Source organism: Trypanosoma rangeli, assembly GCF_003719475.1.
Source record: "Trypanosoma rangeli strain AM80 chromosome Unknown Tra_15.4_contig_00272, whole genome shotgun sequence".
Lineage (NCBI taxonomy): Eukaryota > Euglenozoa > Kinetoplastea > Trypanosomatida > Trypanosomatidae > Trypanosoma > Trypanosoma rangeli.
The window spans coordinates 1-25,603 of NW_021706019.1; the positions used below are offsets into that span (position 1 = coordinate 1).

The following is a 25,603-nucleotide window of genomic DNA, read 5'->3' on the forward strand; positions in this document are numbered from 1 at the left end:
CAGCAACAACAACAGCCAGCGGCGTCACCCGTCGCTTTGGAAAGAAGTCGAGAAGGCTTCTCTGACGCTTCATCGGTCTATGATGTTTTCTTTTTTCTCCCCCGCTTTTCCTTTCGCCTATGCAAAGAAACAATGCGAAAAACACAGTAGCAAACATCATTGCCATCAACAGCCGAACCAAATGCACCAGGAAGAAAAATCAGCGAGTATGTGTGCAATCAATAATAAAATACAAACAAGAAAAAAAAAAAGATATAAAGTCGCCTGCAGCAATAAAAAGGTTGAGATAAATTATTCCCTTCACTCTTCAGGTGCAGTTGAATGTTAAATGGCGTGCATGTCTCTCATGCGCAGAAGCATCTGCGCACACACACACACACAACACACAGGCATATGCCTCTCACTTTTAGCGTAGCTGCCTAAGAACAATTTCGCGGTACTCGCTGAAATCCCCGTCGAAGCGTTTGATGCCATTGTTGGCGCACACGTATATCTCATCACAGAGTGAAGTGATGAAATGTTCGTCGTGGGAAATCACCAGGAGACCACCCTTGTACTCCAGCAATGCCTCAATGAGTGCATCCAGCGTGTCAATGTCAAGGTGATTGGTGGGCTCATCCAGCAGGAGCAGGTGCGGACGCGTGAAGGTGATCCACGCCAGCACAACACGTGACTTTTGGCCACCAGAGAGTGTGTAAATAGGCTGCAGCGCCTTATCGCCACTAAGGCCGAGAGAGCCAAGATGGGCACGCAGTTGCTGGTCTTCCACGTGTGGAAACTTGGAACGCATAAACTCAACAGACGACAGTTGTGGTGACAGGGCCTCCAGGTGGTGCTGCGCAAAGTGTGCTATACGAATTTTTTTGTTACGCACAATATGTCCCTGGCGTGGTTCCAGCTTGCCGTAGCAAACATTCATAAACGTCGACTTCCCCGCGCCGTTGGCTCCCAAAAGACCCACACGGGAGTTTTCATCGAGGCCAAAGTTGACATCACGGAAAATCGTCTGGCCTGGTTTATACCCAAATTCACAGTCCACCATCTGCAAGTACGCACCAGGCACCAGTTCAGGCTCGGGAAATTTGAAAGAAAACTGTGGATCAAACTTCACTGCTGCCACAACCTCCATGCGTTCAAGCATCTTAATGCGGGATTGAGCCATCTTGGCACGATTCGCGTTGTACCGGAAGCGATCTATAAACTTTTGCATGTGTGCACGTTGCCGTTCCTGTGCCTCGTGACTCTTCTGCTGTTGTCGCAGCTGCTCCACCCGTGTCAACTCAAACTGCTCGTAGTTGCCCGTGTAGTAATGCAGCTGCCTGTCATCAAGGTGAATAATCTCCTGGCAGATGTTATTCAAAAAGGAGCGAGAGTGCGATACTACCACAAGTGTGCCGCGCCAGTCTTTTAGAAAGTGTTCCAGCCACAAAACGGCAAAGAGATCCAAGTGGTTCGTCGGCTCATCCAGGAGGAGGATGTCCGGCTCCACAAATAAGGCGCGTGCCAACGCCACTCGCATGCGCCAACCGCCTGAAAGATTTCTTGTGGGAGATGTCATCATCTCACGCGTGAAGCTTAAGCCATTTAAAATGGATGCCGCACGGGCCTCGGCACTGTGAGCCTCAATTGCATCAAGACGTTCATAAACGTCTTTCAATCGCGTGCTTGCCCCATCATCGTTTCTCTTTAACAGCTCCTGCTCTTCTCGCAACAGCTGCTCACGTTCAACATCCGCAGCAAGAATGACCTGCAATGGTGTTTCGTTGCCCGCCACCACCTCCTGTTCCACATGCAAAATCTGCACAAAGGGGCTAACACCCTCCAACTCTCGCTCGGTGAGAGCGCGCAGAAGCGTCGTCTTACCCGTCCCATTTCGTCCAATAAGACCATACTTGTGGCCAGTAAGAATTGTAAGATTTGTGTTGTCAAGTAGAACGTGTTTTCCCATGTGAATATGAATGTTTTCACAACGAATGTCACAGGAGTGTGATCCCCCCTCGTTTTTGTGGTGCAGCTTCACGATGGTTGTGGTACTTGCAATACCACGCTTGCGCAAGAACTCCTCGTATTCTTCGGCCATAATCGATTTCTTCTCTTCTTCCCTTCTTTTCCGGCGGGTCTCCTTTGCTGCGTTGCGTTTTGTCTCCCACGTCCAATCTGCATTTGTATTTATTATTGCAACCTTGCCAACTTTATTTATCATTGTCGCCTTCTTCAGGTTTTCCTCGTACTGCCGCCCAATACTCACCGCGTTCACCAGACGACTTACGTCCTCCTTTGGCTTCTGTGCCAGCCCGCTTGCCTCCATCTCACGGCAAATCGCCCCCACAGCCATGTTCAGGGCGTCTTCACTGGAGCAAACGGCGAACTCGGCGAGGTACAGCTTGAGTGTGCGACGAATAGTCTCCTCCGGCAGGTACGACGCAGGATTCATCTGCCCCTCAAGCATCTTCAACAGATACTCGAGGACGCAATCGTCCAGCTGCCGCAGGCCCACTTCCGGTACATTGTCTTGAAAAACACGCACAATATCCGGATGACGGGCGTTCAGTATCGCCTTCACCTGCGCAACGTCCATGACAAATGAATTTCGACAAGCAATGTGGTCTCCTCCTTCGCGCGTTATTACCTTATCCTACAAAGCCAGTGGTAAAGAGACGAAGCAAAAGGAGAGGAAGGTGACTGGAAGGTAACTCATACGCACCAACACAAAACCACAACAAAAAGCAAAAGAGAGAGAGATAGATAGAGAGAGAGAGAACGACGAGGGATAAGCCTCCAGATATCCGCATGAGCCTGATTTTCACATATGCACTTTCACTCTCTGCTCCCTTCATCCTCCGTATTTCAAGCCAAGAAGGAAGAGTCCGTGCAGGTGTATAGACATCAACGTACCCACATCCACCCCTCAATCCGCCTCCTCCAGAGAAGGCACAGGAAGGACAACAGAAGATACAAAAACAAGAACAGATATGCCCCACTCTACATTTCCATGGTCAACCCGCGCTTTTCTAGCTCCATCCTCCACTGCTCTCTCTCTACAGAGTACAACTCCAGCAGCGCTCGATGCCGCGCACGAACGGACTCAACATTTTCCACGCGTTCAAGCTCTTGGCGTTCATCTCCGTCGGCGCCACCTGCCATGCGCTTACCTTTTTTACCTGAGAACAACTGCAGCCGTACATTAGCTCGCGCCTCTTCATCCACCAGCCGCAAGCGTTCTTCTTGAATCACCTGGTCACGAATTGGAGCAAAGACATGTTCTGGCAAGTTGTCCCGACGCTTGCTAACATCGTGCATAGCCCCAAACTTGCAGCCTGGACGGACCCCTGAAATGTAGGAGTCACGGTCTTTACCGGTGGGAATGTAAGGCATCCTTACTTGTTGTTTTGACTCCCCACTCATAATAATAATAAGAGAAAAAAATCAAAAGAAGGTGGAGTGAGACATTAGTAGCAGTCAGGGGGGTGGGGAGGGGGTCAAATGCAGACAAAAAAATTAACTCCCTGCCACCACAGAGTTCCAACGCATGCAATAAGTGGCGAATATTAACCTCGGTTAGCTTATGCGTTCCACACAGAGAAGCGGCGGAGGACAAAAACAAAAACAAAGCAAGGAAACCAAAAAAAAAAAGTGAAAAACAAAATTTTACTCGCACATCACTTCTTCTTTCCGTTCCTTGCCCCTCCACTTTTGGCACGTTGCTGTTGCGTCAATCCATTGTGAAGCTGTGGTATAACTTTGCAAAGCTTGAATGCGTCGCACTCGTCAAGGTCAGCGTAGTAGTTTGGCACATTTTCCACTACCTCAAAGCCAAAACTCTCGTAGAATTTCATCGCTGCAGATCCCGCTTGCACATGAAGCGTCACCTCTCGAATGCACAAGTTGTTTTCGTTCGCCACATTCCTCAAGACTGTGTCAAGCAGGCGGCTACCAATACCCAGTCGACGGTATGGCGCAAGCACGGCAATAGTCATAACATATAAACAGTACTCGTTTTCTTTGGATGTGCTCTCCAGACGGCACGTGCAGCTACCGACAAGCATATCATAATAGAACGCAATTTGATTATAGTGATGGGTGCACGGCCGCACGTAAGTATCGTAGTAGGAATCCGAGTACTTGACGGCAAGACAATGTTGATCTAGGACGCGAACACGTTCAACAACGCGAGGATCGTCAAGTGTTCGTATCTGCAGACCTTCGATAGGAGGCAACTCACGACCCGCGTAGCTACTTTGATTCACAGCAGCGCTATTGGTGGTGGCCATAGCCTTCTTTTATTTTCTTTTTGTTATCTTCCCTCCGTCAATTATGTTTTGCTGGTTTTGCTAAACCTGTTCCCTTTATTTCTTTGTTGTTGTTGTGTGTCGTTTGAGAGATGTGAGAAGTCAATAACAATATCACACAAACAGAATTTTTGTTTTGTTTTCGTGCATTCAGACCAGCGGCTGGGCGACGACAAAACAAAGAATGTGCGGAAAACACCACGTGACGGCTGCGGCGAGAAAAAGGAGCACCAAAAACAAAAACTGCCGCAACACCCGGTAACAAGTGTACAATGAAGAACATCAGCAAAGTGAGAGAAGTGCGAGGGAACAAATCCCAACAAACCGGCATCACCACTGCTGCGAGGATGCATCAACGTCGGCGGTTCCCACCCAACTCATCACACACTTTCCTCTCCACAGACACACACAGTTTCCCTTTCCCCGCGCTCTCTCTCTCGTTGTACACGCCCCTCAGTGGCCTCTGCAAGCCCATTTCCAGCCACGCAACGAGGCGCACCCACAGCAAGCAGATGGATTTGCGGCAATAATGTGGCAGCTGCACACGACGGTGCCACCACGGAAGATCAACTCCGTCGCAAAAAAAAAAAAAAAATAGCAATTCGCACAGTTGTCTTGGATTCCTACTCAGTCGTCGCAGCGCCCCCCACACTCATGGACTGGCGCAGCAGGTCAAGAAGATTATCTTCTTCCACTCGTCGAGCATCCTCCGCCATCTCAGCATATAACCAGTTCTTCAATTCAACGGCAAGTTTTCCCACGTCCGTGGCACGTAATCCAACAAGGCGGTTTGGTGTATCGTCCTCCCCCCCGGCGCGCGCTGTGTCAAGAGGCATGTCACCAAGACCTCCACTGGCGCCAACATCAGCCTCACTATCCACAATAACCGCTTGTATCTCCACGCTGTTGTCATCTAAGTGCGCCACCTTCTGCACGGAGCGCGACGGCAGCGGCGGTGACTGAGTCCGGTTCGTTCCTGATGTCTGAGAGACAGTTGCATTAACAGCTGTGGCTATCTGTCGTTGTGCACGCCGAAGTTGTTGACGCAGATCGGCTATTTGAGCCTCGTACACGGCTTTCAGGCGCTCGTTTTCTACCTTCATTGCATCTACAGTATTGTGTGAATGCCGGTCAACCACACGGGCACCGCGTTTAATCTTGTCAAGACGATCTTTCAACTTATTTTCATTTTCTTCAGCTGAACTCAACCGCAACCGCAGCCTACTTATCTCATCAAGCTGGGAAGTGATCACGCGTCTGGCATCCTTCAATTGATCTCCAACCTTCCTGTTGCGTGTACGAAGATAGTCATTTTCCTTCCGCAAATCTTCCAGAAGCACCTCCGTCTCGTGCAGCTTACGCTCCATGACGTGTGGTGGTGGTAGTGCAAGTGCATTTTTTGTCGCCTCAACAGCAAATGTTTCCGTCCTTTTCAGGTCTTTTCCACCCCTTTCAGCTCTCGGCTTCGCAAGCGTTACCTCCTGTGACATCTGCAGAGTCGCTTTCCCTGGCTTCTTAAGTCGCTGCTGTTTGAGAGATCCATGGTGTGACAGAAGATCGTTGCTGTTGTTGTGGCTGTATTCGGACAAAGCCGGAATGTCTCTAGCGAAAATTTCTGAAGTTACAGCCATCCGTGGCTCAAAGCATTTGGGTCCAATTTTGTTTGAGGGCATGGGAGCCTCCACCCTGCCTTCCAAACCGCGTTGCAGGCGATCAGCCTCAGCGGTTGAGCAGTTTTCCGTTGGGGTTGCAGTAAACGCAGGCAGTGCCGTCGCATTGCTAACGGGAATGGGGCACGCTGCTGACAGCTCTAGTGGTACTTGTGTTTCCGGCAATTGCTGAATCTCATTCGGGGCCGAAGACAGCAACGCCTCGGCGCGCAGAAGCGGCACCCCATCCAAGGAGAGCACAGAGGCCTGCAAGCGCGCCACAAGAACTCTATATCCATTCATGTTTGCCACCGGGTTCTCACGCAAGGAAAGCATCTCCAACGATGGTGTGGAGGGCAAAAAGTAAAGCTCGTTTGCGTTGTCTATTAGGTTGTGGTCAAGACTCAGGAAACGCAGGTGAACCATGCTCTCAAGGCCAACTGTCGTCACGATACGGTTTCCTTCGGCACGAAGGACGTGCAGTGGCTGTGAACGCGAGAGTCCAATCAGTTTCTGAAGACGATTATAACCCACGTTCAGGTCACGCAGATGCGGCAGACAACCGATGCCCTCAAGCGACATAAGATTGTTGTGGGACACGTCCAGCTCCGTGATTGTGACAGGGAGAAAACCAATCGCGGCGATCTTATTATGGCTCGCATTGAGCCGCGTCAGAGCTGTCAGTGCATCCAACTGCTGCAGCTTTTCAATTCGATTGTGGGAGAGATCAAAGGAGGTGATGAGGGCGAGCATCTCCCTGTCCTCGCGGGTCAAGAAGACCGCGGCGAGGTCAATTTCTTTGATGTTTTTGCTCCGCCCAGATACGTGCATCTCCGTCGCGAAAGCCGCCGGCTGGACAACGGAGTACATCACCGACTAGCCCCGCCCCCTAATCACGCAATAACATTTATTATTATGTTTGTTTTTAAAGGAAAAAAAAGAAAAAAAGAAAAAATACACGCCGGGGAAGACAGCGTCAACGCACGGAGCATTCACCCCATAGTTCTCGTAATCACCCTGACCCCTTCATCGGTTTCACTCTTCCCCCGTCCGCGCTCTCTCGGTAAAAGAACGTCGGCACTCACAACTCATACAACTAAAAAGGAAGGATGAGCATGTGCCTTTGTTGGCCTCCCACACACGTACAAGTCTCCCATCTCTCTCTCTCTCTCTCTCTCTCTCTCTCTCTGCTCCCCTCTATAAAGGCGTTTATATAGTATATGATGAGCTTCGGTAAACAATGGCCTCGAGCTTAATCATCTATGGGCGTTAATTCTACACCGGTGTCACAGACGCCAAAAGGGCCGAAAGATTACGCGCAAACGGCGTCGCAGCATCGTGCTCCCCGACACCTCGCATCTTCGCTGGCGTTACAGAAACACGTTTTGTTGACGGAGAGCTTAGTGTGTAGGGCGGCCGCGAGTCCGCGCGGACAAACCACACCTCATCTTGCTCGTACTCCTTCTGTTCCAAAAGACGATTCTGTATCGCATCCTTCAATGCGTTCGTACGGGCACTTGCCTGCGGAAGCTGCACCGGCGCCTTAAACACCTTCCGCAGCTCCGTGATTTCCCTCTGCAGTCGGTCCCTGTCTTGAGTGACGCTCAGTACGAGCGTTCGCATCGCCTCGCATACGTCATGGCCTCCTGCTGTTGACTCCGACGCCGTGTCAAACGTGTCGGCCGCATCCTTCTGCATTAAAAAGGCAGATTCTTTCTCAGCGCGAGCGTACCATGACTGGCGTCGAGTCAAGAGTTGCTCAACTTCTTCGGTTGTCTCCGACTCAGCGATGCCAAAAGATATACGCTCAGCCTCGTGGATTGCAGCACAAAGTGACTTCCACTTCACCTCGCGCTCAATGGCCTTCGTTGCAAAACGACGAAGATGCGTCTCCAGTTGGTGGACCCGTTGTCGCAGATTCTTCTCAGTTGTGTGCAGCTCAGATAGCTGGTGCTCAAACTGCTTCTGCCGCCTCTCCATCTCTGCCGCCAACTTGGACACAGCCACGTTTGTGGCGGACGCTGCGACATCGGGCGAAAAGGACGCAGGAGGCGCTGTCTGAAAAAAATGCATTTTTTTCGCAGTCGTATTCGGCGTTGACTGCAATTCTGCGGTTGCCTCAGAGACCCAGTTACAGCTGCTGCTTTGGCTGTAACTATTGCCGTCGCTGCCGCTGCCTTCTAGGCGCCGCCATTCCATGGCAGCCAAGTCACACGCTGTTACAAGACGTGTCTCTATCACATGATACGCAGATACAATAAGCCAAAGCCATCTCTGTGCATCATGCCGCCTCCGTGGGGAGTCCCGCAGAGCGTCCAAAATGACGCTGTGCAACGATGTGGCCGTCTCATGCACATTGACAACCTCACCTGTTTCTGTGTCCACCACATCTTTTAACAACTCCTCCACGAAGGACGCCGATGCTGGAGTCTGACTGCAACGCTCCTCTCTCGTCCTTTGAAGGATACGGCGCAGGTGAATAAGCTCCTCCTCTAGCATCGCTACCCTCCGTTGTTCCTCCTCCAGTTTCTGCTTAGAAGCATCATTTTCTTCAGACATGGGCAAAGATGAGTTGGCCGACGCCTCTGCGCGCAACTTTGTCAGTTGCGCGAGCAATTCCGTTCTCTGCACTTTGAGCTTTTCGCATTCCTCTGACATGGCAATGAGGGCCTGTTGGAGTTCCACCTCACGTTCCACGACTGATGGGCCCATGACGCCCCGCTCTCCTCTGGCCGTATGGCTACTTCTGCTACTTGTACTGCAACTGCGAGCCTTTTCGGCAATTTCCCTGATCACCGTGCTTTCCTTGTCGGTCCTCTGCTTCCTCTTCCCCTGGTGGGAAATCTGACCCGTGCACCGCCTTCCAGCTAGCGCCTCGTTAGATACGTGTACAGGGCCTCGTACTTCGTCCTCTAAGAGCTGCGACGACACTGTCATGGCCTCTGTGTCAAAACTTAACTGCCGCTTCAACCACTCTTCGTTATCTTCCTCGGAGACCCCCAAAGAAGACACAGCGAGACTCCCTTCTCTCCGTTGTGCCCGCCCTGGAGCAGGCCGACGTCTTCGCGCCACGGTAGCGATGCGAAGCGACTCCTGCAGCTGCGGCGGCACGGCAGTAAGGGGCAAAGCACCACCCACAACAAGTGCTGCAATGGAATCAATAGACTGCAAAAATTCTGTGAGTAGTTCAGACACGTCAGTGGCGAATTCCGCAGAGAAATCGGTGCGTTTTGTCAAATGATACAAAAAGTAAAAGAGTACCAAAGCCGAAAACCCCTTCTCCGCATCACCGTGCTGGATCGCACCTTGATCCAGAAGATTCAGTGGAATGCCCACATCGTCCAGTGCGGAGCGCAACGCAGCCCAATTCATCTGAGTACGCTGCGAGAGTGTGTGCGTCTGTGGCGAGGCAGTGCGGATGCGCAGTTCCGGAAACACCAAGTTGAAAAGGCTGCACAGGACGACCCCATCAGCGAGGTCAGCGTAGTCCCTCAACCGGCAGGACGAGTACCGTTCAGCAAAGGCAAAGAGTTCGCGCCGACCAATGAGTACACTCATTTCGCGTGTTATTCCTTGACGTGTTTTTGGTATCCTTCTTTTTTTTATCACCCTTTCGTCGTCGAGAAAGGTATCTGTGTATGTGGATAGCGATGCTTCTGTATGCCTATCACTGCCGCGCGTTTAGGCCCAGTTGAACCCAGGTCAAGTTCCGCAGAAACCGAAATTCCAGCAACAACACGCGTGGCAGCGTCTAACACGACTCAGGCGCACCACCTAAATGCAGAGTTTCAGTGTTGGTGTGATTGTTCAAGGCCACAGCAACGAAGAAACGGGCACAATACAACAATAATAAAGATGCAAAAAAAAAAAGACAGTAGGGCACATGTCCAGAAATATCACCTCAGTTTGTACGTATGAATCAGGTGTAGTATGCGCAGGAGTAACCTCCCTTATCTTCTTCTCCACCTATCCGCCACCGAGTCATCAAAAAATTCACGTCGGCGCCGTCTCACTCCCCATCGCCCACGTCAACGTTTTTTTTTTTTTTTTTCGTTTCCGTTCTTAGTTGCTTCTTCTGCTACTGCAGAAGTGACGTAAACAAGTCCCCTCACACCTTCACGTGTTAGTGTAGATGTTTCCTCCCTCACCTCTCAAACAGTCCTTCTGTTCCTCCTCTACCTTCCTTCCTCTCCGCCCCCCTCGCGTTCGCCGCCTCACCCAGCAGAACTGGTACATCAGGCCAAATTTGACCGGAAAATGATGTCTTTTGTCTTCTCCAAGTTGAAGAAGGTGTAGTTCACAATGACCTCATCCAGCCAGTTGACCAGCGGATCATTTAAAAAGTCTCGGTCAATGTAAAAAAAGACAGGCATCTCCACCAGCTCATGCGGCTTAAACCGTTGCTCCTCGAAGCAAAAGCACTGGATTTTGTTCAGGTAGTTCGTAGCCTCGGGAGGGGCAATGGTGTAAGACGAGACGCCCAGGAGGGTGCGATTGCTGCGGTTGTAAGCAGAGTAAAAGGCCAGTGCGGGCTCCCCGACGAGCACCTCCACCTCCTTCTGCAGTGGAACAAAGGCAATCGGCATGGTGTTGCCCACGTCACTCAGGAAACGAACCTTCAGCAGCTTCTTGACAACAGGGTACGACTTGTCCCTCTGCTCGCGCTCACGCTGCGCCTCAGGGGTGTAGAACTTGGGGTCAGCGCCGCGTCCCGTTGGCGCGCAGTACATGCGATAAAGAGGAACGAATAAAAAGGTACACCCAAGCGACATGATAGATACGCTTGCAAAGGCAGAGAAAAAGCGCCCACGCTCCTCGTAACTCTTTTTGCTCTCCCGTTCATACCCACTTTCTATGCGAATCTTACGGGGCGTTCCACCGGCTCCCTTTGCAGCGCTGCGGCGAGCCCATGAGCGACACAGCATAACACGCCAGAGTCACTAGCCTCAGCCTTTTGCTACCGCCTCGATACCTCACTCCCATCACCCACCATTAAACAAAGGAGACGGAGGAAAAGGAAGAAAATAAAAAGCAAAAAGAGAAAAAAAAGGTAAAAAAAAAGCTTAAGGAAAAGAAAAATAAGAGAAGCGAGAAAAAGCCACAATTCACATAACTATGTTTGCAGCTGTATGAGGGGCAAGAAAGGCCACACGGGGCGAGGATATATGGGAAAAATACAATAAAACCAAAGAGAAATAAATAACTTTGCACTCATACTCACTTCTTTGTTTAAAACCCACGAGGAAAGTAGGCCTGTTTGTAATGTGAGCATTGGCCCATTATTTATGAATGCAGGCCCTACCCTCCACAAAGTTAAGCCTCCGCGTTGGCTTCTATGGATATCAAAGAAAACGAGAAAGGGGAAAACAAAATTTAAAAGACAAGAAAAAAAAAATGATAGCACTTCTATGCAAAACCGCCCTTTTGGACGTTCCTGTTATGGTTGTTTTCCTTTCTATGCGTGAGAGCGGGCGCACCCTTGCTGCCCACCCAGCAGGAGTGACACACACAACCTGGGTAGTCAAACTGCCTCCCCACCGGAAAAAAAAATTACTATGGGAATGTGCGTTCACGAATGACGTCCTCTTTCAGAGTCGGTGTGAAAAGTGACCGTTTGAGGCTGTCACCGCTCATGAGACGCCGCGCCGGTGTTGTCTGACCACTCAAAATTTCCTCCGGCTTTTCCGCCACCTCCCGGCTCAGCGAGTGGTACTCAAACGGGGAGCGAAAGAGCGTGTCACGGTTCACGCCAGGGTGAGTAGCCACAAAATATTTGTAGCAGGCACGTGTATAATGTTGTCCTTTGCAGTCTTGCACAATGTCCTCAATATCGCTCGCAGAGGGTCGCAACGGAGGCCGCTCCTTTCCAAGCGGGCTTGGCTGTTCCTTCAGTAGCAGTGACCGAAAGGCACCCTCGTCCTTAAAACGAAACGGACAACCGTGACAGTCAAAACGATCCACCACAGGAGGAAGGGCCAGCAGCGTCGCACACGACATGGACGTGTAGCTTGTCTTCTTACCCTCCATCCCGTAGATGTGGCGGAGGCCGTATCCGTATGCAGTCTTAGTAAACGCCTCAGTATTGCCAGCAGCGCCTTTAAGAGTCATCAAGGAAGAAAACAACGTAATGGAATCTTGCAAAGAAAGACCAATTGCCTTCAGGAACAGGCCATACGTGAACCGTCCATGATGCTTTAGGTGCCCCTCGCGACGAAGGTGCTCATCTATTTGACGCATACATAGGGGAAAATGTGTTTGGGCTAGTCGGCGAACATCACCTGCACCCACGGCGCCAGTTGACGCTTCCTGCATCGCAGACGTAGGATCAGCCACAAAATGCTCCAAGAAGGCATCTAGCATTCGCATGACTGTATCCCGCTCTTCATCACCCTCATTGGATGTCAACTTCACTCGCGCAAGGAACGCCTCATGCAGGCCTCTATTTAATTTGGAACGAAATATCGTTAAAAAAACCTCTTGAGCCTGCTCCCTGTGAAGAATGGCCTGCCCCCGAAGGCACAGAACGCTACGGGTCTTGATAAGACGTGTGGCTAGGGTTAGTGGAACAGCAAAGTATTCCTCGCGACCGCGGGGCTGCAGTTTTCCCTGCGACGCCGCAAAGTACACAATGTACTCCTGCAGCCGTGCCTCCTGCCACTGCTCTTCAGAGAGTGGGTAGCACGGAAGCCCATTGTCGCGCATGAGACGAGGCAAAAAATCAGCCTCACACTTTGCCATCTGCAGCTTCAGTCGCGCCCGAAGCAAAGCCTCCTCCGTTTTCACAAACCACTTGCGCCATTGCTCGCTCATGCAGAATGCAAAACGTGAAAGGAGGTGCGAAAGAAGGTCCTCGTCACCCTCAAACACGACGGCATTCAAGGCAGCCAAGCCGGAGCGTGAAACCGAACGCCGTGGGGTACGAGAGCGATCGGCATCGTCAGCACCGGGGGTATCGTCTCGACCCAGCACCACGTGATCGGCGGCTTGCTGCGCAACCTGCTTGCGACGCTCGAGTGGAAGCCGCGCCCCAATTTCGTCAAGCAAAACACCAAAGCTTTTCACGTTTGGCGAGTTCATCAGCTGGTCGATCCACGCAAGCAGCTCCATGCGTTTTGCCACCAGGGCCTCTAGAGCAAAGAGGGTGCGGGTGCCAGAAGGCTTGCGTGTGTACATGGTGGCCCAATCGAGAATGGGAGCCGCAGCATGCTTCACCTCCTGCTGCTGCTTCGCATCGCTCCCAAGCGACGTCGCGGTGGTGATGATCGCCTGCATTCCGCCTTCACGCAACACGACAAGGGCCCAGCTGCACCGCGAAGACCTACACCCCTTCGCAGCAGTTTTCCCGCCTAATTTTTTTTTTCTCTCAACGTTCACGCCAACAAGACAGGTAAAAATAAAAATAAAATACAAACAAAATGACAACAACAGATAAGTGAGTGTAGCAATTTAGGAACTAAATAAATAAATTTTAAAACGAAATTCATTACAGAAAAAAATGGCGGGCTCGCCTCAATAGCCAGAGCTACATTCACAAACCGCTGCAGCAATGCGGGAGGGCAGTGACGATGACAACCAGCCGTCATCATCATCACCACCACTACCATAATCAAATTAAAATGCGGCATTTGAAACAAGTAGACGAAGAGCCAAATGCAGATGAAATTCAAAAATTAATTCCCATAAGAGCTAAAACAAAACAAAAAAATTCCGCACAATACAGACCAAACGCAGCACAATAAATAGTGCTTACCCTCCCGAATATCGCCTACAAAACAATAAAAAGTACGCCCAAGTAAATACGTGAATGTCGTGCATGCACGTGTACTCCTCTGCCTTGCCTAGTACCAGATGGCCTGACAGCATCTATCATTGGCGTATAAAGTGGGAAAAGGGATCATTGAAAAACACTGCCTGAGACAAACGACAGAGCCCAGATAGAAGGCAACGGCAGTCAGTTATTTTTGTCTGCGAGCCGTCGAAGGCTGCTGTGACGTAACGAAAACAGTGAGGGTTCACGCCGTTTCATGTCGCATTTCGACTCTCGCACGTACGTCTGCACCTCTTCTGCCAGCTCAGGATCCCATTTACGAACCAATTCATTTGTGAGCGCCACCAACGCCTTGCGACGCTCGTACAGCTTCCTAAACTGTTTGTGCTTTGATATAACAGACATAAACAGCGGCAAGGCCGCGCGTAGCTCCATCATGGCCTCTTGAAGAATCAATAAAGAGACGTACATCGCCATGGGAAGACTGAATAACACCGTTAAGGCTGTGCGAGCATCAGTGTAGAAAAATGTCACGAGAGAAACAAACATGAATACAGGAGGAACACTAAAAAATCCCACAAGAAGCTTATACGACCCTTCCACGTCGACTCCCACAACCTTTACGGTGCTTTCGGAAAGAGCCTTTTTCCTTTGACGATCTGCCACAAAACTCGCCAATATCCCAATTGGAAGGCACACAACAAAAAAAGGCACAAGAATAACACCCATCAAAAATAATGTAAAGGAGCGACGAAAAAGCAGTTGTAGTTGTTGTGCCTCGATGGACCCCAATTTCCCAAGTGTGGCAGCTTGACTGTCACGTACGAGTAGTGCGTTGCAGTAGTCCCCATAGTTTTCTACACTGTTACGAAAATCAATAAATTCTGGGTTATCCTTTTGCTCCTCCATGATGACGCTGAGGCGGCGAGCCAGGCGCAGGTAGTCCCGGGTTGCCAGAATACAATTTGGAGGTTGGTACAACTGACGAAATCCATGCAGAAAGTTTAGAGCACTCCAGTTAGGGACATTAATGGTAAACCCACGCAACTCTGCGTTGAGTTGTTCCAAAAATATGCCTGTTGCCTTGCGTCTATCTCGGCTAAAGAGCTCCAGAAGTTCCTTCGAGGGCGTAATGGGGTCTCCAAACTCAAGATATGCGCGGCTGCGAAACTTATGACCGTAAAAATATGTTAACCCACATGGAACTACCTTAACGCTGACTCCTCGCTCTGCCGCCCCAAGGCTGAAAAGCGCCACACCGGCTTTAAGTGGAAGAAGCGATGTACGATCATGGGAACCACCCTCAGGAAAAATACCTATACAATGATTGCTTTGCAGCGTCTGGTACACGCTGGTGTAGATGACAGAGTGATCAATGCGGCGGGATACCCTAAAGGGTGTGGGGTGTCTCACGACATCTGACGGCATCACCGGCATCGTGAGCTCCAACTCTGTATCGGAGTTGATGTGAGCTATTTGTGCCGTGCACTTGTTTGCCCCTTTCCACCATATAATTACATCGCCGTTAGCAAGAGACGTGGAAAACGTTGTCCTTTCGCCATGAACAATGGGGCCATCCATGCTTAGCAAGGACCCTTCTCCAGGTATGAGAGGAACATCTTGTGGACGAACGACAGGGACTGCATTCGTCATGCGTCCAAACTGTCCAATGATTGGTTTGTGAAAGGATTTCTCCGCCATTATAAATCGAACAGGGCGCCCACAATTTGCTTGAATCATTAAGGCATCTATAAACTGATTTTGATGATTGCCATAGAACACAACCGCCCCCGTCTTTGGAATACTTTCCTTGTTCACAACCGTCACCTCACGAAAGTAAATATTCATGAGGGCCCACATAAAAAAATCAATAAACAGTCGCACAGAAAATTCGCAAAATTTCCTCAGCTGCACGATGAGCAATTCAACCAAACGGAAACGATCCCAGTACCCCGTCCAGTCACGGGGTGGGACATTCTCACCACACACCGTGCAACGCAGAGAATTACTAGACTTTTGCACTTCAATGCGGTCCTTTGTGGCGCCCCTCTTCACACGAAACAACGGACTCGAAGAGACCTCACACTTGACTTCCTCCTCCTCACCAGTTTTCCCTGTATTCAACTCCTTAGTTGGCGTTTGTGTCTTGCCAACCTCTTCTGCATCGAGGCTATCCTTAGTCGCTGTTTGTGCCTCACTAAGATGAAGAATCCTCTGATGTTTGTCACCTTCATCCTCAGCTATACCCTCAGTCAAAATGGGAGATAAAGCAATCCCTTCTGTACGCACGCTCATAGTCCCCTACTTTTGCTTAGCTCGCTTACCTTTCTCCCTTTGCCCCTCTCTTCCCGTTTCTGATGTCGTTCTTGGTTACTGCTCGAACGTTTCGCCCTCTTTCCACTTCGACGTCTTTGTTTCGTCTCTCCCAGTATACGTGCGTGTGTGCGTGCGTATGTGTGTGTGTGTGTTTGTCGTTTTCCTATACTGTCGCAATTTGATTTTGTCGTAGCGTTTTCCTGCATCGCTTCTGAAGTGAGAGGAAAACGCAGAGACGCACCAATAAATGGCTCGAGCCGCAGAGCAGAAGTGTCGTAGAGTGACGGTCAAGAGAGAGAGAGCAACAACAACAACAAACAAAAAAGAATAAAAAATGAGGAAATGAAGAAGCCTCAAAAAGAACGGTTTGGCCACTCCCCCCGTTACACTCTCGCCGTCTGGGCAAGTCTCACTCCTTTCGCGGCTCCACCAGCTGGGCCACCTTGACGGCAAGCGCATAGACGGAATCGCCCTTTTCGCTCTTTTGCGGAATACTCATCGCCTCATCAAAGCGATCATACGCGCTCCTGCCGTACATTTGCAAAATCTTTTGTGCCCCAATCAAGGCAACAGGGGGATATGGATCCGCCATGACCGTTTTCCACGTATGGGCCTGACTACTGCCACCCACAGGTTCCAATTCGTCCAGAAAAGAGACCAACACATGGCGTGCCCGACAGGCCGAAAAGAATTGCACCGGATACAGCGCTCGATAAAGCGCCCAAAGCACACGTGCCCCAATATCATCCACAATCGATTGGGCGGTCACGAGTTGCCCATTACACAACATTTGTGATATGTCAGCCTCCAAGGATTTATTTAAAGGGCCGTTCTGAATCGTCATGGAACCTACAAGACGGTAGTACAGCCGCATCACCGTCTGTAGGTCAACTACCTCTGTATCAAGTAAAAAAGATAATATTAATGTGCTAAACGGCTCTACCGCCTGATTTGCATGCTTCCGCCCCAGAAACATTAAGGAGGCCAGGACATCCGGACATACACTCCTAATTTTCGCCAACTCAAGGCGGTCCCTTGACCCAGAATAGGAGACCAAATTTGTCGCTAAATTCTCAATGATTGCCGTGCCTCGCTCACTTCCCAAGTTCTCCTTGCTAAGCCGCATGCAGTAAAAAGCCATGCGCCAGCCAATATTGTACAAAACACCATCGGTATCCTCTTTTAACATGACTGGAATCATAGACGAAAACTCTGTGAGTACTGTGGCAAGGCCAGTACGCTCTTCTGCTCGTGATCCTACCGTATTTCTAAAAGCATTCATAATAGCATCAGGCAAACGCGCATCCTCCTCTACAAGCTGTAAGATACACTCAACAATAGCAACAACCTCTGTTTTGTACTCTCGCATTTCCTTCACATCCATGTCGTACGTAATATACCCTGGTAACTCGCGGAAGACCCGGTGCGACTGGTAAAAGAGTAAGGAGTGCAGGTGCCAGTGAAAACCAACCTTAACTAATTCAACGTAGCAGCGCCGCAGGATCCTCGGGTACAGTCTTGGCAAAGAAGAGCGAGTTGGCAAAACAGTCACTGCATGTGTAAAAAGAATCTGGAAAAAGGCTAAGCGAGCCCCCAGTGTCATTGACTGGCGGTACAGGTACAGCAGCTTGGCGACAGGCTGGTGACCCAGCTTCTTAAATTCTTCCTCATCCAGACTCAATGTGTCTTCCGCTTCCTCAGCTGCAGGGTCCCAATGCAGAATCCTTTTTGCAAAGGCCTCAGCAAAGGTGGTGTAGATTTGAGGATGATACGCAATAATGGTGGGAAGTGTCAGAAACTGATACAATACACAAGCATTGATGCGGTAAAGTTTATGGGAAGGGATAATAGTCATGGCGCACTTTGCAGCTGCCGTCCACACCATCTCATCACTACCCTCCTGAAGAGCTTGCTTTCGCAGCACGGTTAAGAGAATCCAAATGAGTTCCTCTTCCAGAGCCTCCGTGCAGCCTGGGAATATTCCCTGTGTATCCACAAGCTGAAAGTGTATCCCCAACGTGAGCAGAATGTCGTACACGTGGGTTCTAACACAAACGTAGGTGCTACCCATAAGATCAAATAACGTCGGAAGATAACATATACTCACAGTGCGAAAGAATGAGTAGTTCGACTGTAAGGGAATCTTCGACACGTATGCATCACACATTAATTTTATGAGAAAAGAGGTCGCTCGAAGTAAAGCCGGATTGGTCGTATATTTTTCCCAAAACGAGTTCAACACACGCAACTGTTCATCAATGACACCCTCTGTGCACTCCAATGGAAGCTGATTAACATAATCCTTACACCCAACCACGTGATACTTCACTGTCCAAGGGCCACTACGTGTTCTGTTCTTCTTCCCCGCAGTCACTGCCAACTCCTCATTTGACCAGCTGGAAATTGGTACGATGGGTTTTCCCTTCTCCGTGTGCTGCGCTATGAGAGGCTGCAAGGTACACTTTTGAATGTAATCTGGATTTCTGCTTAGCTCGCTCTGACGGAAAACACGTCCCTGCTTTCCCCGTGGAAGCGTGCGACCGAGCATGTAACTCAGCGGTTTATGATGAAGGTACGTGTCAACGACTGTCTTCAGCTCTTGGTAGATACCACTGTATGGAGTTCGACTAGTCGCATAGGACCGGCACTTGTTAGCAATTTCCTGTAGTGTCGCCTGCGAGGGCGGGAAGCTAGAGACACAGTTGAGAATAAGCTGGCCCACATCCCTCCGCCTTTGAGGGTCTTCCACCAACTCCAGGCAGCACCCATAGACCAGATTGCGTGTCTCCTGAGAGGTCAGTCGCTGGTACAAGACAGAGCCCTGATAGACTATATCCAAGGACTTGTTCTTCACGCACTCCACCAGGATGGCTGCCCGTATAGAGTCTTTCTGCACCTCAGACGACTTCATCGCTTCTTGGTGTGTTTGCTTGAGGTGGGAGTGAATGTCTGTTTGATGCTTTCCTCATGCGTTGTCGCCGCTTCCCCCTTGTCCCCGTCACCGTGAAGAAGGTGCTTGACAAAGAAACTGCAGTTAACCACACAAATACAAAATGAAGAAGAGAAAAGATACAACGGCGACAGGTCCCCGCACACACATAAAATGTGGAATAGAGAGAGAGGCCACGCGAACACGAGGCAACAACTGGAGATAAGCACCGCACATTTCGTTTCCCTCCGTTGACTGAATGGCGTCTCGTTATTAGTGAGAATTACCCTCTCTGGCAGTGGTGGTTGCGGACGGCACCGACGACAACGACGCCTACGATGCCTCGAAGCAAAAATCTGCGACGTGATGGAAAAATTTTGGTGCGTACGACTTCACCGTGCGAATCTCCCTCAAGCGCATCAATGACGCGACCCGCTCACCCAACTCCGCCCGAATATGCTGCTTGACGCTCTCCACTGCCGTCTTCTTCTCTGACAAGAAGTGATAATGAATCGTCCCAACCGGATCCCCATGTGGCGACCGCCTCAAGAAGGAGATGGCTCGCGGCAAGAAAGCTGCGCATGACGGGATGTAACCCATGAGCACCCGATCGCACTGGCCACACAACTCCGACGCCACCTCCCTGTTATCTCCGCAGTACGTACGGACCAAATGCCCGACCCGGTTTTGCAGCGCATTGTACTTTAGAAACCCCACGCTTGTCGCATTCTTTTCTAACGCATAAATGACTTTGACAGAACCAAACATTGCAAGGGGCAACGTGAAGTACCCGATCCCGGCGAACATATCCACCACCACCTCATCTTGAGCATTAACGGCGGCAAAATGCATGCGTTCCGTTCCATTGCCGCTGCAGAACATCACCTCGCGGACATCAAAGCTATACCGGATGCCATTCTCCACATGCGTTGTAAACGTCACCGAGTCCGTGTAGGCTTCAAACCGCTTCAAATCCTCGTGGGAAATATACGAAGGCTCCTTAAACTGTTTTAGTGCGTACTTTACCGATTCCTTCGGCATTGTTATCAGTGCAGTGTCATTCGCCCAGAGCATCTCTAATTTTGGTAGTCTCAGCTCCCCAGCAATGCCCTCCGTGTCCAGCAGCACAACATCGATAACACGTGGAAAAAAGGACTCCGCAAACGCCTTGGCGTGGACTGAAAATTCTTCCCGCGCCACGCCAGAGTTGAGCTTCACCACAACCACGTGACCCATAACTTCAAAGCGCCTTGGAAATAGTCGTACAATAGCTGCCTCCTCCGCCACCGTCGCGCCGTGCTCTCGAAGCTTCTGAACAAAGAGATCTACTTTCCTCGGCGCAAGTCTCAGCCCGCCTCTCCCAGTCCTACCTAATGTGCCGCCTCCCCCGCACCTTCGCTTACAATCACACACACGTCCATCTCTCAACACGTATTTGCGCAGCAACCACGTGAGAATTGCCAAAATAATGACGACAAGGAGCTTCCCCCGAGTAAAAATACCCTTCATGTTTCCTTAGCCTCACTCCTACCCCATCCCCCACAGCCACATTCCCCCGCAGTAACAGAAATGAGGGGGTGTACGTAATGTAAGACATGCGCAACTGTAAAGTGGCGAATTGCAATTCAGGTGCACTTATGCCCACAAGAGCAAGTGATATGCATGCTCAGATGCATATATATATATATATATAATAGACCAAAAATAAATAAAAAAACATATTTGCATAATGGTCTTCTTCCCTCCATGCAACTACCTCCCCATACGACAAAAATGGATCACCGGTTCTACGACTTATTGACACTTCAATATCCCATGTTATTGCCGCTTTTGAAGGGAAAGAGCAGCGGTAGTGGCTTTCAAGTGTCACAAGACCTTTGACACTATCCAAATCCGATATTTGCCCTCAAGCTAACGCTGATATGATGCCAATATCAAATCATGCGCCTCATGATGTGAAAAAAAAATCTTCTCACTCGTCCTTCCACCGTTCCTCTGTACGACACTAAATCTTGGTCATGCCAAATGCTGAACCCTGCTGACAATGAGGTGTTTTTGTATCAAGAAGAGGCTTTACAAGCGTTTTATTAAAATACTCTACCTACCCACGCAGTCGGTTAAGCATTTCACCTAGAAGGCGTTCTTGTGCCAGGTGCGACGCACCACAAATGTTCTGTGGCTTTCTTTGGGATGTTCATTTCCACAGTTGTTGCAGACTTTGGTGTAGCTGAAGTCGTTCCTTTACGCGCTGTGCTCTCGTATGCGCTAGCCCCCTTTATAGCTGTGCACGTGCAACAGTCACCTTTATCCTAGTAGCCGCATTGCACGCCCTCTTCGTTCACAAAGTAGCTCTCGACGATGCGTGGTGGTTGACCCTTGGTGACCATCCCTCCGCTCCAGCAGTTGAGTTTCCATGGCGCAAATCTTCCGCTGTGGGGAAGCCTTGTACAGACGGCACTTTCGCTGCTCCTCATTGCAAGTGTACTTCTCGCGAGAGCGTAAAGAAATGCACCTCGAAAATTGTATTCCTATCAAGAAACCGACAAACGAATTTTTGAATACATACAGCTACTCTGTTTCGTCACTCCCCTATGAAGCAAGTCTCGGCGTTTGCGTTCAGCTTTTTCTCGCACTCATTTGTTTTCATCCTCCTCATCTGGGTCTCTTTGAATCACATCTTCTCAAATCTGCGCCTCCTTAAGTCCCTGGTGGTGCACTCTCGTGTAATCACAATAAAAATAGCCACGCGCCAAACTCCTTTGACTCATTGCCTCAAACAGGCAAAGAAATCGAAAGCACGCCTGTTCTCTTGCACAATTAAGCGTGATATAAGCTTCATGCTTCATAAAGACCCTTGGCTTTCTGAGTTGTGCCTGTAACATGTCGATATTGCAGTCATGCGGAAATTGCCTACAAACGTCGTTACCGTGTTATTTGTTCTTGCAAAAAAGCACGGTGCCGTCTCACAAGCTCATCGTACTTGAACAGTATAGAGCGCCCCGTGTTTCGCATCCTGACTATTTTTAATAGACCAGCAGAGCTTCATTGCTGCAGTAACAAACAGTTATATAATTTCATGTATTGTGTGTCAGCATTAGGATTGATGTATCTTATTCAATGCTGGTTTGTATGATTGACAACAGTTATCCGCTCACGGATTTGTTCAATAAATTAACCCTCGATTGTTCAAGTTATTTTAGCATTTTATTTCTTAATGATCTCTGAAATTAGTGACACCAAATACTCCAAAGTGAAAGACCTTTGAAAAACGCCAATAATAATCAGCAAAAAAAAACATCAAAGCATGCAAACATCAAAAGATAATAATAATACTAATGCAAACTGCTTCACCCTTACTTCTTCTTATGTGTCTTTCCCATACATCCCCCACCAAATAGGTCAATTCAATCGTACCCCCATTTTTTTGGATTCAAAAGAGTGACAAAATATAATAATAACAACACCATGGGCAAAACAAAACAAAAAAAATATTTTTGAGTGCGTCCAAAAAAAAAAACTTCCAAGAGCAACAATAATAATAATAATAATAATACTCTCGTAAAAAAAGACTATTTCGCAAGTATTAATGTAAGTATAACTGTATTAAATATGAGAAAATTAATTCACGGCCTCCAAAATAATAATAAAACTATTTTTTTTTAATTTACATCAGCATGTGAATGCCATAACATCCATATAAGAAAAGTTGAATAACACTTATACATCTTTATTCAACAAGAACCCTATTTATTTCATTTAATACAACAGGTATGTTTGTAGTAAACACTTGTAATACGGTGTGTTTGTGCAGCATTTTAAATAGTTGGCCCATTATGGAAATTAATGGCGCCCTTTGTAAAACGGCAGCTCACAAATTACACAAATAAATTTCCCACTACAACTGTAATAGTGTTCTTTCTTCAAATGTAGCATTGTTTCTCCTTACATTAGGACAAAAGAAAAACAATAACTATTTCCTCCAAAAAAAATTCACATGTTTTACTCCGGCAGATGTAGTTTCACCCGGAAAAGCATTCACTGCAGGTGTAGTTAAGCCTACATTTTTAAAAAAATTACTTCAAGGTCTTCATATAAGGAACGCCCATTTTACTCAAATTGAAAAAAAACACATTATTATTATTATTTTATTTGATGTATATCGCACATAATGGTTCAGCCCCACCCAGAAATTTTGCAGAAAAGGCATCTGAAAATGTTTTTCAGCAAGCCTGACAAAGCAAGAGGTCCATCTAATACATTAATCTCTCGAACTTTGCCAAAGGCAATTTTGGAAACTATCCCACAAAAAGGCACGTGTACTCCAAGTGTTTTGGCAGTAAGTTTCTCTTCAATCCATATATATATATATATATAACTACGTTAATTGTCGTATTATATAATTCATAACAAGATAGATTTGTTTCATCTTATATGCGATTACGAGCCTTGATGCCTCCGTCCAAAGCTTTCTGGATATAACTATGTTTTTCACAACAACTATCTCAGCCATACTACAAATAATGGCAAAAACGGACTTTAAAAAACCAGAGGCTTCTTCGCATTATCAAGGTAACATGAGTTGCCCTTATCTCAAATAATAAATAATAGTGAAAATTATCCAACTGTAACATTTTGAAAGAATGTGGGAACAACACCAAAGCACGCGTTTGTAGGAGTTGCTTCGGTTCGAATACACAGGAACTCAATATCACTAGTCTTTCCCAAGGTCTCCGTCCACAAGAACAACTCGCCCAAAATTTCAAACTGCGTTCGTTGCAACTCCAGAAGCTCTTTTTCCAATAAAATAATCCTTTCCATAAATGAACAGAGAAAAAAGCGAGATTGACAGCTATGATTTTCACTTTGATTCTTGTGCTGCAAATAGAAAAAAAAAATACAAAGATAAAGGCACTCAATAAAGAAAAAAAAAGGAAGATTGAAAGACAATTAGAAGTTCAAAACAAATAAGCATCATCATCATCACAAAATCAATAACAAGATATATTATGTATTACCACACACAACGCGTTAAAACAGCACAATGGTGGGTAACAAAAAAAAAATTCGTAACAATGGTATCCACCACACAATTAAGAACACCCAAAAAAGCAACAAATGTAAATTAAATGATAGTAATAATGAAATACTCAGTATACTTAAAGGTGTGCGCCCATCGAGAAACTGATTGTGATCTGTCTCAAATTACACAAACATTCAATACAAACGAATGTAACTTATTCACTCTGAACAGCTCCGCATCTATCCTCCCTTTCTTCTATCACAACATCGCTTTGAGACTCTGACCGTGGAAGTTCTTCCCATTGTTCCATTGTGGGTGACTCATTTAGACCCGTTATCGCTGAATCTTCTGACTCGCGCTGAAGCACAGCGTAAACTCTTTCCGAGACGATTTTCCTCACCTCCGTAATATCTTCAGGGATGCGGTAAAGCTTTTTTAAACTTACCCACTCCACGTCAAGACATAATCCCTTCTCCGGAACTATTTGTGCTGTAGAGTCCGTGCTATTCACCTCAACAATGCAACCACTTACCACAAGTGCGGTACCCAATCTCAAATAACAACATGAAAGACCTATCAATGACTTTGCTTCCTTTCGACTGACAGGAATATCCCGGACCAAGGGTTCCAGACCAAGAGTTGTTAGTTCAATGTCCACGTAGGTGGAACTATACATACCCTTTGAAGATTTTGTTAAAAGCTCACACGCAAAGGGCGATCGCATAAATTTCACTTGCTTAAAATCGTTCATAGATAAACTGCGTCTTCTTTTCGGCCTCACAAGATTATTGGGTTTGGGTTCATCGATTAAAGTGTTCACCGCCTCCGTGATTTCCCACTCCAGGGGAAAAAAATCTGTTTTTATTATTGGCACCGAAACTTCCACCAGCCGGCCATTGTAACGCCTTGGAAATACTCTTTTCTCCTCGTTTTTCCTTTGGTTGCGAAGTATCTTAATGAATTCAACCAAAGGAGAAGCATTTTTGCTAGAAAAGGTTCGATCCCCGTACATAGTACAAAAACCCTCTCATGACCCCGGCTGTTCAAATCTGAAAATAAGCAAAGCAACCCAGCACTATGATTATCGCTTCAACGCGAGCATCAAAAAAAAAAAAGGATGAAAGAAACTCACGCTTCAACACATAGCGCCCAACGCGTTATCACGTAAAACAAAGAAAAACCTAACCACAACCCAACGATAGCACAGAAACAAAAAAAAAACGGAGCGCCCACACCACGCCCCAACCCGGTTCTTTCCGTTCTTTTTCGACCCACCGGAGCCGCGCCGGCGATTCCCCTCCAAACGGCGGCGCCTGCAGATGGGCTTCTGCGCCCTTAGCGCCGATGATTGGCCAGCGGCGGCCCCCTTCTCCACGCGAGGCGCGGGTTCGATCCCAGGCCAAACCCCGCGGGCAGAGCGGCGGTCGCCCCGGAGAAATCGAGCAGGGGGGGGGGGGGGGGGCAAACTCCGCCGGAAGGAAGGCAGGCCCGGCGAGCGCTCCGTTGCGACACGTGCGGGGGAGGAGGCTGTGCCACTGCGGTGCGGCTTTGCGGCGGCTGCTAGAGAACCACGCCGCGAGCGCCTGCAGAAGAAGGGTGCGATCCAGGACTCGCCGCCACGGAGCAAACCCC

The 25,603-nt window shown here is 48.5% G+C and overlaps 12 protein-coding genes and 1 pseudogene across 12 annotated transcripts, besides 17 other annotated features; 1 reads left to right on the plus strand and 12 right to left on the minus strand.

The window, feature by feature from the left end:
• The first annotated feature begins 220 nt into the window (after positions 1–220).
• Positions 221–259: a sequence feature (A-rich).
• Positions 260–365: 106 nt separating this feature from the next.
• Positions 366–388: a microsatellite.
• Positions 389–406: 18 nt separating this feature from the next.
• Positions 407–2,578, minus strand: TraAM80_06978 (ATP-binding cassette protein subfamily F, member 1; the record flags this gene model as incomplete). The annotated part of the gene is made up of 1 exon (XM_029383795.1): positions 407–2,578. One exon carries the CDS (start codon positions 2,576–2,578, stop codon positions 407–409), a length of 2,172 nt encoding a protein of 723 aa, XP_029236315.1.
• A 124-nt stretch (positions 2,579–2,702) lies between these two features.
• Positions 2,703–2,732: a sequence feature (A-rich).
• Positions 2,732–2,760: a microsatellite.
• A 222-nt stretch (positions 2,761–2,982) lies between these two features.
• On the minus strand, positions 2,983–3,375 carry TraAM80_06979 (uncharacterized protein; the record flags this gene model as incomplete). Its single annotated transcript, XM_029383796.1, has 1 exon — positions 2,983–3,375. One exon carries the CDS (start codon positions 3,373–3,375, stop codon positions 2,983–2,985), a length of 393 nt encoding a protein of 130 aa, XP_029236316.1.
• Positions 3,376–3,594: 219 nt separating this feature from the next.
• Positions 3,595–3,646: a sequence feature (A-rich).
• Positions 3,647–3,659: 13 nt separating this feature from the next.
• TraAM80_06980 (acetyltransferase) lies at positions 3,660–4,271 on the minus strand (the record flags this gene model as incomplete). Its single annotated transcript, XM_029383797.1, has 1 exon — positions 3,660–4,271. One exon carries the CDS (start codon positions 4,269–4,271, stop codon positions 3,660–3,662), a length of 612 nt encoding a protein of 203 aa, XP_029236317.1.
• Positions 4,272–4,912: 641 nt separating this feature from the next.
• Positions 4,913–6,808, minus strand: TraAM80_06981 (putative leucine-rich repeat protein (LRRP); the record flags this gene model as incomplete). The annotated part of the gene is made up of 1 exon (XM_029383798.1): positions 4,913–6,808. One exon carries the CDS (start codon positions 6,806–6,808, stop codon positions 4,913–4,915), a length of 1,896 nt encoding a protein of 631 aa, XP_029236318.1.
• Positions 6,809–6,870: 62 nt separating this feature from the next.
• Positions 6,871–6,893: a microsatellite.
• A 201-nt stretch (positions 6,894–7,094) lies between these two features.
• Positions 7,095–7,127: a microsatellite.
• Positions 7,128–7,213: 86 nt separating this feature from the next.
• On the minus strand, positions 7,214–9,496 carry TraAM80_06982 (62 kDa protein Tc-1; the record flags this gene model as incomplete). The annotated part of the gene is made up of 1 exon (XM_029383799.1): positions 7,214–9,496. One exon carries the CDS (start codon positions 9,494–9,496, stop codon positions 7,214–7,216), a length of 2,283 nt encoding a protein of 760 aa, XP_029236319.1.
• Positions 9,497–9,972: 476 nt separating this feature from the next.
• Positions 9,973–9,989: a microsatellite.
• A 184-nt stretch (positions 9,990–10,173) lies between these two features.
• On the minus strand, positions 10,174–10,863 carry TraAM80_06983 (cytochrome C oxidase assembly protein; the record flags this gene model as incomplete). The annotated part of the gene is made up of 1 exon (XM_029383800.1): positions 10,174–10,863. The coding sequence occupies one exon, from the start codon at positions 10,861–10,863 to the stop codon at positions 10,174–10,176; it is 690 nt and encodes a 229-aa protein (XP_029236320.1).
• Positions 10,864–11,491: 628 nt separating this feature from the next.
• Positions 11,492–13,210, minus strand: TraAM80_06984 (putative DNA primase large subunit; the record flags this gene model as incomplete). Its single annotated transcript, XM_029383801.1, has 1 exon — positions 11,492–13,210. The coding sequence occupies one exon, from the start codon at positions 13,208–13,210 to the stop codon at positions 11,492–11,494; it is 1,719 nt and encodes a 572-aa protein (XP_029236321.1).
• Positions 13,211–13,327: 117 nt separating this feature from the next.
• Positions 13,328–13,365: a sequence feature (A-rich).
• Positions 13,366–13,889: 524 nt separating this feature from the next.
• On the minus strand, positions 13,890–16,001 carry TraAM80_06985 (glycerol-3-phosphate acyl transferase; the record flags this gene model as incomplete). Its single annotated transcript, XM_029383802.1, has 1 exon — positions 13,890–16,001. One exon carries the CDS (start codon positions 15,999–16,001, stop codon positions 13,890–13,892), a length of 2,112 nt encoding a protein of 703 aa, XP_029236322.1.
• A 139-nt stretch (positions 16,002–16,140) lies between these two features.
• Positions 16,141–16,178: a microsatellite.
• A 253-nt stretch (positions 16,179–16,431) lies between these two features.
• TraAM80_06986 (uncharacterized protein) lies at positions 16,432–18,933 on the minus strand (the record flags this gene model as incomplete). Its single annotated transcript, XM_029383803.1, has 1 exon — positions 16,432–18,933. One exon carries the CDS (start codon positions 18,931–18,933, stop codon positions 16,432–16,434), a length of 2,502 nt encoding a protein of 833 aa, XP_029236323.1.
• Positions 18,934–19,284: 351 nt separating this feature from the next.
• On the minus strand, positions 19,285–20,460 carry TraAM80_06987 (tRNA wybutosine-synthesizing protein 2; the record flags this gene model as incomplete). The annotated part of the gene is made up of 1 exon (XM_029383804.1): positions 19,285–20,460. One exon carries the CDS (start codon positions 20,458–20,460, stop codon positions 19,285–19,287), a length of 1,176 nt encoding a protein of 391 aa, XP_029236324.1.
• Positions 20,461–20,625: 165 nt separating this feature from the next.
• Positions 20,626–20,647: a microsatellite.
• Positions 20,648–20,668: a microsatellite.
• A 103-nt stretch (positions 20,669–20,771) lies between these two features.
• On the minus strand, positions 20,772–22,188 carry TraAM80_06988 (myosin heavy chain MYA2-related, putative; annotated as a pseudogene).
• Positions 22,189–22,217: 29 nt separating this feature from the next.
• Positions 22,218–22,269: a sequence feature (A-rich).
• Positions 22,270–22,392: 123 nt separating this feature from the next.
• Positions 22,393–22,440: a sequence feature (A-rich).
• A 39-nt stretch (positions 22,441–22,479) lies between these two features.
• Positions 22,480–22,504: a microsatellite.
• Positions 22,505–23,081: 577 nt separating this feature from the next.
• Positions 23,082–23,101: a microsatellite.
• Positions 23,102–23,306: 205 nt separating this feature from the next.
• Positions 23,307–23,325: a microsatellite.
• An 860-nt stretch (positions 23,326–24,185) lies between these two features.
• TraAM80_06989 (uncharacterized protein) lies at positions 24,186–24,983 on the minus strand (the record flags this gene model as incomplete). Its single annotated transcript, XM_029383805.1, has 1 exon — positions 24,186–24,983. The coding sequence occupies one exon, from the start codon at positions 24,981–24,983 to the stop codon at positions 24,186–24,188; it is 798 nt and encodes a 265-aa protein (XP_029236325.1).
• A 307-nt stretch (positions 24,984–25,290) lies between these two features.
• Positions 25,291–25,603, plus strand: TraAM80_06990 (uncharacterized protein; the record flags this gene model as incomplete). The annotated part of the gene is made up of 1 exon (XM_029383806.1): positions 25,291–25,603. A coding segment is annotated over one exon (313 nt), but the record flags the coding sequence as incomplete, so codon positions are not given.